General features: G+C 43.2%; 1 protein-coding gene across 1 annotated transcript; it reads left to right on the top strand.

Annotated features, from left to right (window-relative positions):
- Positions 1-657: 657 nt before the first annotated feature.
- Positions 658-10,555, top strand: LOC110524441 (neurotensin/neuromedin N). Its single transcript, XM_021604073.2, has 4 exons — positions 658-945; positions 1,975-2,036; positions 5,869-6,081; positions 10,087-10,555. The coding sequence occupies exons 1-4, from the start codon at positions 885-887 to the stop codon at positions 10,210-10,212; spliced, it is 462 nt and encodes a 153-aa protein (XP_021459748.2). The 5' UTR covers positions 658-884; the 3' UTR covers positions 10,213-10,555.
- The last annotated feature ends 3,423 nt before the right edge of the window (positions 10,556-13,978 follow it).

The raw sequence follows: 13,978 nt of genomic DNA, 5'->3' as shown, positions 1-13,978 counted from the left end.
GTTGTCTAGCTGGAGTGCGACGGTATGGCCTATGGCACAATTAGACTATAAATCAGTGTTTGGGATTACCAGTAGCCTATGGGTTTGATAGCAATTGTTAATCTATTCAAAATAATTATTACAAAAAAATATGATTAAAAAAAATATATATCAATAGAATCATTACATATTTATTAATTTAGGTGCTTCTTAACTGAATTGAGGTTGACATATCACACCCGTTCTTATCCCTAACCATACTTACTTCAAAGCATTTGGTCTCAAGGTAAAAGAGTGATGCAACTTTAATTTTACCACATAGATCTATAGGCTTGATGAGATACCACTTACACTCAAAACAACAAGAAATACATTTGTTCATAGAGTATTTGTAGAGCCCTGAGTGTGTGTTCCCTGAATCCCAGTGAGACAGGGGTCTTCATACACACGACTCGCCTCTACAGACAATCAAGCTACCCACTCTAAAGTAATCAATATAAATAAATAAATGTAAATAACCACGTCTAAAAGTTGTATGACGCAAAACCTTGATGTGTGATGGGGGGGGGGGTGATGTCTGATGTCACGATGACAGGGGCTTGTGGGTAGAGGGAGAGAGGGGGGGGGGGTGAGAGAGTGGTCCTGTGACATCATTCTACCTCTTATATACTGAGGGAATGAAGCCCACTGCTCTTCACTTTTACATTCACTAAAGCCAAGGGGACACAGGCAGACACTGTCACTGACAGGACGAAGAGAAGACAAGGACAAAACAGACTGAGTACATTCCTACTCCACCTCCCACTTCTCTGTTTCTCTCTCGCTTTCTGCATTTGACCCCTTAACCCTATGGACTTGGGTCCTGCTTAGCTAGGGTGGATTCAGAGTGTGGGATTTGTACAAAGATGCAGGCACAGCTGGCTTGTGTGCTTCTCCTCTGTTTGCCGTGTGGCGTGTTATGTTCAGGTAAGCACGGGTATCCTTTCACATACTTTCCTTTTGATGTTAATTCATTTGCAACCCTTACTGGGTATTAATTTTGTTGCACTGTCAACTGATTCCGTTCGATGTTTACCTTGAAAGAACAGGAAATGGTCTCAGAGACCAGGGACTAACTGAATTACTCTCATCGGGAACCTACTCTTGCAACAGGTGGATTTCACCACGCATACTTTAGTTATCTTATCTCTACCTCCATTGTTTACCCAGGTGTTTATCTTATCTATTCACATCCAGTGATTACCCTCATATTCCTATCAAGAAGGCATAACTGCTCTGAGGTATTTCTTGTGCAAAGTTCTCGTAGGGTAGACCTGCAGCGCTACGGGGTGTGTGCGTACCTCTGTTCTAGCACAGCACAATGTATCCATCTAATTGTTGAATCAATGCCTTAGCCTCGGTGACTCGGGGGTTTTAGTGCCGTGGCATGCTGTGGGATGGGGGTGTTGGAAAGGGGTGAATCGATCTTGCTGCGCCCCAAAAAGCCTTGACTCCCTGGCTTAAGGAGCAAAAGGGATTTGATTCAACATCAAGTTGAGTCAAGTTCAACATCTAATCAACATTAAGTTAAACATCTAAGCAAGATTTGTTTCATCTGAGCTCTGTGACACGCTCCAAAATGGAATGTAAAAAAAAAATGTATTAAGTCTAGCAAGGCTTTGCGCTGTTTTTGCTTGAGCTTTACGGTACCTTTTGCTGAGATTTCATGGGGCACAATGGATCAGGCTCCAACAGGACATTAATAGTCTTTAAAGCAGCTCGTTAGGAATAGTCTATGAGGGCTAAATTGGCACCAAACAGATAAATTAAGTTGGATAAATCTGTTGTAGACTATGCGAGAAAAACCCAGGCGATAGAAACCACGTTTTTACTGAAATGGTTACTTCAGAATTGGAGCTGTATTTTTGTATTATTATGTACCTACCTGTATACTACCTTTATACCTGTACTACGATAAACCTGTATTATAACTCTTGTTTTGTGTCTATCTGACAGATGTTGACCAGGAACAGCGGGCAATAGAGGAGGAGCTGTTGAACAGTCTCTTCACTTCAAAGGTACTGCGCTGCTTCCTCTGTGCACCTGTCAGATCTGAGGTGTGTGTGTGTGTGTGTGTGTGTGTGTGTGTGTGTGTGTGTGTGTGTGTGTGTGCGTCCGTGCACACAGTTAGTGCCCCTGTAGTGCAGGTGCTCTTTTATGGAGCCTGGATATGTCCGCTTTCTCTCTTGTTCGTTTTTGTTTCAATTGAATTGGCTCATCATGGATTCTATTTGTTCATAGTTTCACAGGTTTCTGGGTTAGTGTTAAGATATACAGTCTTTGAGATTAACATAATGTTCCATCTAGAACAATCAATAAAGCTTTCAAAATCACATCATCACTTTTCAACTCACACATGCATACACACACGCATAGGAATGATAAAGGGTTGAAAATGAAATTATTTAGGTATAACATAATTGCTTTTTATTTTTATTTTTATATATGACCATTTATCGTGCCAGATACTCCGTAGACAGGCAAGAGGAAATGAAGAAGATAGAACTGGATCTAGTGGAGCCTGGAGACTGATTACCTGAGCTAATACCATTCAGATGGTCCTGACAGCAACATAGCGCCTGCGCGGCCGAAACACACACATGCACACAGACACGCACATTCTTGTGCACACACGTTTGCACATGAGCACACACACATGCGTGACACGCACACAAACGCATACTCTCTCTCAATCCCTACTCCCTCCTCCCCACTCTGTCTGATAAATGAATGGAGATGAGAGGGACACACTGAGACATGACTATGACAAATAAGCTCTGTTATTTATCGCTTACAATGTTCCAAGGGTTCCTTGGGGGGCTGATTGTAATCGTAAGTCACCAGATGACTGATAGAGTGCTCTAGATTAGAAGACACCGGAGAGGCAGTGTTGTAGTAGACACTTGTGGCTTTGTCTTTTCCCCTTTTCTTTTACACACAGATTATAAACATACATGGTTAGGTGGGGGATCCGTTTCCTAATGTTGGAATCGGTTGACTGTTGTTTCAATGACACTTGTTTGCAGGCTGTGAAACAACAGTTTTGTTACTTCATGAAGCATCTGTCAGGTCAATGAATAACTGCTGCATGTATATGCATATGCTGACACAGATAACTAAGGTCAGGGCGTGACAGTGTTTTATGTATTATTTTGGTCAGGTCAGGGTGTGACGAGAGTGGTTATGTGTGTTTTTGTCCTGTCTAGGGTTTTTGTATGTCTAGGTAATGTAGGTCTATGGTGGCCTGAATTGTTTCCCAATCAGAGGCAGCTGTTTATCGTTGTCTCCGATTGGGGATCCTATTTAGGTTGCCATTTTGGTTTTGTGAGTTATTGTGTATGTGTAGTTGCCTGTCAGCACTTGTTATTGTAGCTTCACGTTTGTTTTGTTATTTTGTCAGTTTGTTAAGTGTTCTTCGTTTAATTAAAAGAAGAAGAATGCATTCTTATCACGCGGCGCCTTGGTCTCCTCGTTCTGACAAACGTGACAGAATAACCCACCAAACCAGGACCAAGCAGCGTGAAAAGGAGGAACAGCACATAATGGGGAAATGGACCTGGCTCCCCCGTCCTAAGGAGGAGATAGAGGCAGCGAAAGCGGAACGGCAATACTACGAGGAGAAATACCGGAGAATAGAGGAACGGTGATGATATTAAGGTACAAGGCTAGCACGAAAGCCCGAGAGGCAGCCCCAATAATTGTTTAGGGGAGGCACACATGGAGATTGAATCAGTCAGGTCGGAGACCTGAGCCAACTCCTTGTGCTTACTGTGGGGAGCGTGTTACTGGTCAGGCACCGTGTTATGCGATAGAGCGCACCGTGTCTCCAGTGCGCTATTCTAGCCCGGTGCGCTCTATTCCAGCTCCTCACATTGGCCGGGCTAGAATGGGCATCCAGCCAGGAAGGAGGGTGCCGGCTCAGCGCGAAAATAAACATCCACCCAGGACAGGTTGTGTCAGCTCTACACTCCAGACCTCCAGTGCGCCTCCACAGTCCAGTACATCCTGTTCCTCCACCCCGCACTCGCCCTGAGGTACGTGTCACCAGCCCAGTGCTGGCACCACGCACCAGGCCTACAGTGTGCCTCGGCAGTCCAGTACGCCCTGTTCCTGCTCCTCGCACTCGCACTGAGGTGTGTCCCCAGCCCGGTACCACAAGTGCCGGCACCACGCACCAGGCCTACAGTGTGCCTCAGCAGTCCAGAGCGTCCGGCGACAGTACCCAGTCCAGAGCTTCCGGCGACAGTACCCAATCCAGAGCCTCCAGCGACGGTCCCCAGTCCAGAACATCCGGCGATGGTCCACACAGCGAGGGTCCCCAGCCCGGGGCCTACGGTGAGGATTCTCAGTCCAGAGCCTCCAGCGATGATCCACGGGTCAGTGCTACAAGAGCGGGCTCAATGTAAGGAAGGGGAGCAGCGTCCAGAACCAGAGCCGCCACCGAGGGTAGATGCCCACCCGGACCCTCCCCTATAAGTTCAGGTTTGCGGTCGGGAGTCCGCACCTTTGGGGGGGGGGGGGGGTACTGTCACGCCCTGTAATTAGTTAGTTATGTTTTATGTATTATTTTGGTCAGGTCAGGGTGTGACAAGGGTGGTTGTGTGTTTTTATCCTGTCTATGGGGTTTTTGTATGTCTAGGTAATGTAGGTCTATGGTGGCCTGAATTTGTTCCCAATCAGAGGCAGCTGTTTATCGTTGTCACTGATTGGAGATCCTATTTAGGTTGCCATTTTCCATTTTGGTTTTGTGGGTTTTTGTCTGTGTAGTTGCAGCTTCACGTTCGCTAAGTGTTCTTTGTTTAATTAAAAGAAGAATGTATTATCACGCTGCGCCTTGGTCTCCTCGTTCTGACGAACGTGACAGACACTTGATTTTCTTAATGGACAATAATGTAATTAGAACATAGAATGATGACTAAATCAATTGGTTAGGTGAGATCAATTCCATTTTTCCAAATTCTGGATATACCAGTAGTCACTGTCTTAAAAATGTCTGATGTAGAAATCTAGCCAGTAACTAATCTCGCCACCCAGAGCTGTCATGAGAAACACAGAAGTGGGGACAGGGGCTACTTGAAACGGCAGTTAATCCCTGTACTCTGGTTGCTGGCATTATTGGACTGCTCCATTAAAACTATTTTCCATCCCTCAATAATTAACTGACAATGAGAGGGAACACACTGGGGAAAGAAGGGGCTACATCGAAATGTAATGTGAAGTGACCTTTCTGCACAATTAAAAGGGTACCTACCTCTCGTCTCAACACTCAGTGTCTTAACAAACTGTTCATTTGGAAGTTAACAAGAGCTAATTTGTATTTGAGGTTGGTAGGGTTTTCTAAATGTCAATATCGTAAGGAACTCACAGGAGTATCCAACAGACTAAGACGTCCTTTCTGTGGTTTATCCTCAGTCTGCTCAGTACAAAATAATCCACTCTGACATTTCTCCCCCATGGCCTCCAAATCCATATGTAATATCTAACAACTCAACAATGGAGATGCAGAAAATAAAAGTGTTGTCCTTTGCCATCCATAAAGGAAAGATAATGGGATTTAAAATGATTTAGAAGCACCAATCTTCTGTTCCTTACGACTCAGTGACACCCGGGAGGGAGTCTGGGCTGTGCTGTGTTAACGAGTCGGCCCACGCACAGAGGCCCCAACGGGCACCGATAGGAGCCTCACACCATCCAAAACCACACACTCAAAATAGATTATGATACAGCAGGATTGAAGCTAGTTAGATCTGACTGATCCATGAGAGAGTGCAAAGGCAAAGCACACCTATGCACACACGCAAGTGTTTATGTATATTGTAGTCCTAGTATTTATTTATATGCTCCTCCTAGATGAAACAGAGCAAGCAGGGCGCCCCCTACTGGCGTGTGTCCCTGGTGAATGTGTGCAGGATGGTGAACAGCCTGATGAATAGCCTGTCGTGGAGAGAACAGGAGGAGTATAACACTGAGGAGGAGCTGTGGGAGAGACTGGCCTCCCTTCCTGAGCCCCTGGACAAGCTTCTAGACCTACTGCAGATCTGCAGAGTGCTGCAGCCCCGAGAGGTGAGGGACACCCATACCTACAAAAACAGATGCTCATGCACGGAGAGCAATTCTCACATTTGAATAGAACATCTGTCATGCAGTCATATACATTTCAAGTGAGTCACACAAACACACACACAGTAAACACGCACAGGGATAAGCACTCTAGGGCCTAGAGTCAATCAGATCAAGCGTTAACCGGCGATAGCAGACACCTGCATTGCAGATGTTTTGGCGGAGTTGGAACTGCGTTGGCACCGTCAAATTGGTGAGCAGCTGCTCTTGCTATCATTTTCATGAAGTCACAACCACCCCACTCATGTTAAAGTTCAGAATGAGAAAGTGGAGGCTAGATAGAGATAATGACGCTGAAATCAAAAAATCATTCAACGAAATAATGAGGATTTCTATCTTCCGAATCGAGGTGTAGATTACATCTCACATTCCAGTGTTCGAACTTGTAAACAAGGCTGCATGGGATTTCTGTTAATGCGACTCAGTGCAGCCAATGGCAATGTTCGCTTTAGCTATAATGCCGGTAGCCACTTGTGGATTTGAAAACTCTAACGCAGTTCCACCTCCTACACCCCCAAAACAACCGCTATGAGGATGTTGGCTGAAGAAAATCTGATTGTATCAAGCCCTTAGTCTACAGCAGGGATGGGCACCTCCTCAGAGGCGGAGTGGTGTCCGACTTTTCCCCGTCCCTAACAAGTACAGCTGATTTAAACTAATTGCATTCCAAACTGAAGATCATGATTAGTTGATTGTTGGAGTCAGGTGTGTTAGCTGGGGAAAAAGTGTGACACCAGTCAGGCCCCCGAGGCCTGGAGTTGCCCATCTCTGGTCTACAGGGAGAAGCATCTCATACCCACACGAAAACAGGGCCACACACATACCCCTCAGTCACACTCAGCCTCCATGCCAGCCTCCTTACAACGGTAAACACACCTCATTAAATGCACCTCCTCCTCATCTTCTTTCTCAAACGTCTCCATCATGTTGATATACACATTGTCAGCTCCTCACACATCGTGGTAGACTCTTTAGCCTGGATATACAGATTAGTACTTGCTTTATCATGCATGGAACAACACCCTAAACACTTGTTTAAGGGCTCTATTTAAACAGATATGCTTTAGCCAACATCGACATAGCAGTTGTTTTTCACAGTGTCGGAGGTGGAACTGCGTTAGAGTTGTCAAATCCACAAGCGTTCCCTGTCCTTATACCTAATGCATAAATACAGTGCCTTGCGAAAGTATTCGGCCCCCTTGAACTTTGCGACCTTTTGCCACATTTCAGGCTCAAACATAAAGATATAAAACTGTATTTTTTTGTGAAGAATCAACAACAAGTGGGACACAATCATGAAGTGGAACGACATTTATTGGATATTTCAAAAAATTTTAACAAATCAAAAACTGAAAAATTGGGCGTGCAAAATTATTCAGCCCCTTTACTTTCAGTGCAGCAAACTCTCTCCAGAAGTTCAGTGAGGATCTCTGAATGATCCAATGTTGACCTAAATGACTAATGATGATAAATACAATCCACCTGTGTGTAATCAAGTCTCCGTATAAATGCACCTGCACTGTGATAGTCTCATGAAGAACAAGGAACACACCAGGCAGGTCCGAGATATTGTTGTGAAGAAGTTTAAAGCCGGATTTGGATACAAAAAGATTTCCCAAGCTTTAAACATCCCAAGGAGCACTGTGCAAGCGATAATATTGAAATGAAAGGAGTATCAGACCACTGCAAATCTACCAAGACCTGGCCGTCCCTCTAAACTTTCCGCTCATACAAGGAGAAGACTGATCAGAGATGCAGCCAAGAGGCCCATGATCACTCTGGATGAACTGCAGAGATCTACAGCTGAGGTGGGAGACTCTGTCCATAGGACAACAATCAGTCGTATATTGCACAAATCTGGCCTTTATGGAAGAGTGGCAAGAAGAAAGCCATTTCTTAAAGATATCCATAAAAAGTGTCGTTTAAAGTTTGCCACAAGCCACCTGGGAGACACACCAAACATGTGGACGAAGGTGCTCTGGTCAGATGAAACCAAAATTGAACTTTTTGGCAACAATGCAAAACGTTATGTTTGGCGTAAAAACAACACAGCTGAACACACCATCCCCACTGTCAAACATGGTGGTGGCAGCATCATGGTTTGGGCCTGCTTTTCTTCAGCAGGGACAGGGAAGATGGTTAAAATTGATGGGAAGATGGATGGAGCCAAATACAGGACCATTCTGGAAGAAAACCTGATGGAGTCTGCAAAAGACCTGAGACTGGGACGGAGATTTGTCTTCCAACAAGACAATGATCCAAAACATAAAGCAAAATCTACAATGGAATGATTCAAAAATAAACATATCCAGGTGTTAGAATGGCCAAGTCAAAGTCCAGACCTGAATCCAATCGAGAATCTGTGGAAAGAACTGAAAACTGCTGTTCACAAATGCTCTCCATCCAACCTCACTGAGCTCGAGCTGTTTTGCAAGGAGAAATGGGAAAACATTTCAGTCTCTCGATGTGCAAAACTGATAGAGACATACCCCAAGCGACTTACAGCTGTAATCGCAGCAAAAGGTGGCGCTACAAAGTATTAACTTAAGGGGGCTGAATAATTTTGCACGCCCAATTTTTTTTGTTAAAAAAGTTTGAAATATCCAATAAATGTCGTTCCACTTCATGATTGTGTCCCACTTGTTGTTGATTCTTCACAAAAAAATACAGTTTTATATCTTTATGTTTGAAGCCTGAAATGTGGCAAAAGGTTGCAAAGTTCAAGGGGGCCGAATACTTTCGCAAGGCACTGTACATTGCCATTAGTTGCACGGCGTCACATTACGAGAAATCCAATGCAGCCTTGTTTACAAGTTTGAAAACTGGAATGTGAGATGTAATCGACACCTCAATATTATTTCTATTTAGCCACATTCTCATTCTGGTAAAAAAATAATGTGACATGTCATACTCTTTTTGGCCAGACAGCATCAGATACATGGGCTACACATACAAAGACAGAGGGGCACTGTTTGCCACGCTAGTTAGTACCTAATGCGAGTGGGACAGGTGTGGTTTCATGACAATGATCAAGAGCAGCTGCTCACCGATTTGACAGCTCCAACGCAGTTACACCTCTGACACTGCCAAAACATCAGCGGTTAACGCGGGATCTGATTGATCTCGGTCTAACACACAGCTGCATGTTGTGCTATATATGGAACATATACTGAACAAAAATATAAACGCAACATGCAACAAGTTCAAAGATTTTTACTGAGTTACAGTTCATATGTCTAAATCAGTCAATTTAAATAAATTAATTAGGCCCTAATCTATGGGCCTCAGGGTCTTGTCACTGTATTTTTGTGCATTTAAATTGCCATCGATATGATGCAATTGTGTTCGGTGTCCGTAGCTTTGCCTGACCATACCATAACCCCACCGCCACCATGGGGCACTATGTTCACAATGTTGAACATAGTTGTGAGGCCAGTTGGACGTACCGCCAAATTCTCTATAACGACGTTGGAGGTGGTTTATGGTAGAGAAATGAACATACAATTATCTGGCCACAGCTCTGGTGGACATTTCTGCAGTCAGCATGCTAATGACACCCTCCCTCAAAACTTGAGACATCTGTGGCATTGTGTTGTGTGACAAAACTGCACATTTAAGAGTGGCCTTTCATTGTCCCCAGCACAAGGTGCACCTGTGTAAATACCATGCTGTGTAATCAGATTATTGATATGCCACACCTGTCAGGTGGATGGATTATCTTGTCAAAGGAGAAATGCTCACTGACAGGGATGTAAACAAACTTATGCACAAACTTTGAGAGAAATAAGCTTTTTGTGCGTATGGAACATTTCTGGGATCTTTTATATCAGCTCACTTCATACATTGTGTTTGTTTTTTTAGGTCAATGTACAAGGAATACATTTGTTTTCATGGCATTATGCACCACAGAAGAGTCTCAGGAGTGGCTTATTCTGTCTTTCTTTACAGGTGCTTGACGGCGATCGAAACAGGGACAACCCGCTCAAAAGGAAATCACCGTATATTTTTAAGAGGCAGGTGAAAAACACCAAAGCTCGGAGGCCCTACATATTAAAGCGGAGTACATTTTACTGACCCACCCCGACGGAAGAGAAAGAAAGACACTATATATTCTGTGGATATGTGACCATATGTGCTCTCTGTTGTCGCATTATTATTGATGTTTCCCCGGTGTCCTGCCGATACAGATGATATCTCAATCCTGTGTCCATCACCGTAGGTCTCTACTAACATACTAGGCCTGCTCCATAAAGCAAGGACTAATGTAAACAAAAGCAAACAAAAGCAGTAAGCAAATGTGTATCTTTTGAGAGGCTTTGTATTTCTCATTTTTGTTCACATGCACAAACACATTTCTTTCATTTCCAAATGTGATTAAACAATACATATTTCAAAACCACTGAGATGTCACAAGTCTTTTTTTCAAAACTAGCTGTTTATGATAACACACATCAAAATGAGAGCAGGCATTACATCACTGGTTCCCTTTCAAGTCACCTTTAAACCATCTCAGGGACCAGTCAGCAACGTCCCACGAGCCAGAGGTTGAGAAACACTGATCTAGATACTTCCAAGTGGTGCTGAATTGTTTTTCAATTTCATTTCATTAAATGTCAGGATGATAGCTACTGTGTGAAATACATGAGGCAAATGTTCTGTATAGCCTCTTTAATTAATGTTAAAAGCAATATACTACCTACAATCAGTGCATCAAAAGTAAGGCTAGGTAAATTGGCTCTTGAGATCCCCTTCCATATTGACATACTGGAATAGGAATACATTTGGTTTACTTGCGTAACCCCGGTTCTATGAGAATACGAGCGAGATATGTCACTTATGGGATACTCCTAGGGGCGTGTCACAAGCTTGAAGTATCCAATCCCACAGCGTCTGTTGGAGACAGACTGGTCGAGTGGTGAATGAGGTGAGCCCCTCTCCTCCATAAAAGGAACCGCTCGCCAGCCGACTGGTCATTCTCGAGCACCTTTGCGCTCTTGCAAGCAGGGAAAAGCGGTGACGCATCTCACTCTATTCTCATAGAACCGGGGTTAAGCAAGTAACTCAAAGTAACTCTAATATTCGTTTCGATGTGTCACTTATGGGATATGGCCAACTCCCGCAACGCAGACATGCGCTCCGAAGCCAGAGTAGTTTCAACAGCATCAGCCCTCAGAGGATCCAACGCTGAGGACAGTATGCACCAATGAAGGTGCAGTGGCGTCCAGTCGGTAAAACCTCATTAAAGTATGAGGTGGTGGCCCAAATACCACCTTGCAAAACTCTTGTAAAGAGATGCCTTTGAACAGTGCCCAAGAGAGAGCCATACCTCTGTTGGAATGAGCTCTCAGGGGGCTGTAAAACCCTTGCTATTATAAGTCAATATAATAGCCTCCACTATTCAATGGGACAGCCATATGTTAGAGAGTGGCCTACCCTGGCAGGGGGGCACTCAGGAAGAGTTGGTCACTCTTGCGCCGTGCTCTCATTCCATCCAAGTATATGTACAAAGCGCGTACTGAACATAAATGGCGGAGACACCCTTCTTCTGTAGAAGTAAATGGTGGCAGGTGGAAAGCCGTAAGCTCTAAGGCAAGACAATTGGATTGGATAACCCCGGAGGAAACTGTAGGCACAAATGGTGGACTGACAAGTGTGTGTAAAGGCTGATCAGCAAACCCATCTTGAAGGAGAGATATTTCAACGCTTTCCAACGGCTCAAAATTGCTGAGAAATTTGCTTCAAGCACAATAGACAGGTCCCTGGACGGGGCAAAAGGCTTGGATACTCGTAATGCGTCACCTACATGAAACAACAGACCAGAAGCAGTTTCCCGACTGTGTTACAGTCAATGCTTATTTGACAGGCTGAGATAGCGGTTGAAAAGGCACTTAAGTGTTTTTAACAGTTTTTGTTCACACCACTTCTCAAAAAACGCATAACTTGCTTGCATACAGTGAGAGCATAGAAGGGGCCCTTGCACTCTGGATAGTCTCAATGAGGTAAACCTATCACACTCAGATTTCTACTACCACCAGGCCAGGTCCCAGAGGATCATAGATACTTGGTGAAGGAGGGAAATCTTCCTGTTCCCCCTGGGCCAAAAGATACCTGTGTAAATGTAGTTGCCTTTTCATAAGCAGGAGAATAATCTCTGCTAACCAGGGCCTCCATGGTCATCGAGGGGCTACCAAGATAAGAGATAATCCTTGTTTCCTTACTCGGTCCAGAGTGGGGGGAATCAAATAAAATGTCATTTGTCACATGCGCCGAATACAACAGGTACAACCTTAACGTGAAATGCCTACTTACACGCCGTTTCCCAAAAATGCAGAGGTAAAAAGTAAGAACAATTTATAAAAAATAAACAAACGAATTGTAACACAATAAAATAACAATCACAAGACTATACAAGGAATATCGGTACAGAATCAATTTGCAGGGGTATGAGGTAAAATGTCAATCAGGATAGATAATAAACAGAGTGGCAGCAGCTTATGTGAAGAGTATGAAAGTGTGTTGCGTCAATATACCTACATTACCGTTCAAAAGTTTGGGGTCACTTACAAATGTCCTTGTTTTTTTAAATAAAAGCAAATTGTTTGTCCATTAAAATAACATAAAATTGATCCGAAATACAATGTAGACATTGTACATGTTGTAAATGACTATTGTAGCTGGAAATGGCTGATTGTTTATGGAATATCTACATAGGCCCATTATCAGCAACCGTCACTCCTGTGTTCCAATGGCACATTGTGTTAGCGAATCCAAGTTTATAATTTTAAAAGGCTAATTGATCATTAGAAAACCCTTTTGCAATTATGTTAGCACAGCTGAAAACTGTTGTTCTGATTAAAGAAGCAATAAGCAAGTGAAACTGCTGTGGAGTGGGTCATACAGGTATGTGGTTTATTTTGAATGTAATGCATGTTGGAGATAGCAACAGGCCTCTCAGTCATAAAAAGGAGAAAAAATCTAAACAATAAAAACTTAATTTCACAAAACCATAGGCTAAGAAATAGTTCCAGAGTATGATCCCGAAACGAGGAAGGCCATGCTTCCAGGGCAGAGAGAGAAATGTATTAATTCAATCAACTCACGATCTTTGAAACTCCATTCAGATGCAGCGAACTAACAAAAATATATTCATTTAATTTTCAATTCTAAGAAAACAACAGCAATACTGTCAACTTTTCCCCCATCCTGTTCTGCTCCATATTCCCCTTTCCCTTATTACTAAAGTGGCAGGTAGCCTAGTGGTTAGAGCATTGGACTAGTAACTGAAAGGTTGCAAGATCAAATCCCCGAACTGACAAGGTAAAAATATGTCGTTCTGCCATCATTTAAAATAAGAATTTGTTCTTTAACTGACTTGCCTAGTTGAATATAGGTAAAATAAAAAAGCACAGCCATAGTGACTATCAAATTACAGAAACACAGTATGGAGCAACAAGTGTCTCAAATGTTGATGATTGCACATAAATGTCAACACATTAGATACATAGATGACATACAGTGACCATGTCTATTCATCAAATTGTATAGTATGGATGCACACATGCCAACAGATGGCAGTATTACACAATGTAACTGAACCTTGGCTGTTGAGCCAGTGAAAGAGGGAGAAAAACAGATTGAGTAAGTTAAAAGTATTAAGAGAATGGATTTTAGAAAACAAATTGTTTTCAATTCTTACCGTATTATTCCTACCATTACAGAAGTTGTGTTCCCTTCCAGTACATTTGTGTGAAAGAGTTTACAGTATCAAAACCAGTAAGGTTGGATTTACTCAAAAAAATGTATCCTTAGCATCAACACCCCCCAACACTCTACCACACAA

This window comes from Oncorhynchus mykiss, chromosome 1 (genome assembly GCF_013265735.2).
Source record: "Oncorhynchus mykiss isolate Arlee chromosome 1, USDA_OmykA_1.1, whole genome shotgun sequence".
NCBI classification, from domain to species: domain Eukaryota; kingdom Metazoa; phylum Chordata; class Actinopteri; order Salmoniformes; family Salmonidae; genus Oncorhynchus; species Oncorhynchus mykiss.
The sequence above is the reverse complement of the archived record's forward strand: the minus strand, read 5'-3'. Positions and strand labels throughout refer to the sequence as shown.

What these genes read in the sequence shown, in the direction of transcription:
- LOC110524441 (XM_021604073.2), top strand. Translation starts at nt 885, where the DNA reads ATGCAGGCACAGCTGGCTTGTGTGCTTCTCCTCTGTTTGCCGTGTGGC. An exon ending in GTGTGGCGTGTTATGTTCAG is followed by an intron (nt 946 to 1,974) that starts GTAAGCACGGGT and finishes TCTATCTGACAG; the next exon opens with ATGTTGACCAGGAACAGCGG. An exon ending in ACAGTCTCTTCACTTCAAAG is followed by an intron (nt 2,037 to 5,868) that starts GTACTGCGCTGC and finishes TGCTCCTCCTAG; the next exon opens with ATGAAACAGAGCAAGCAGGG.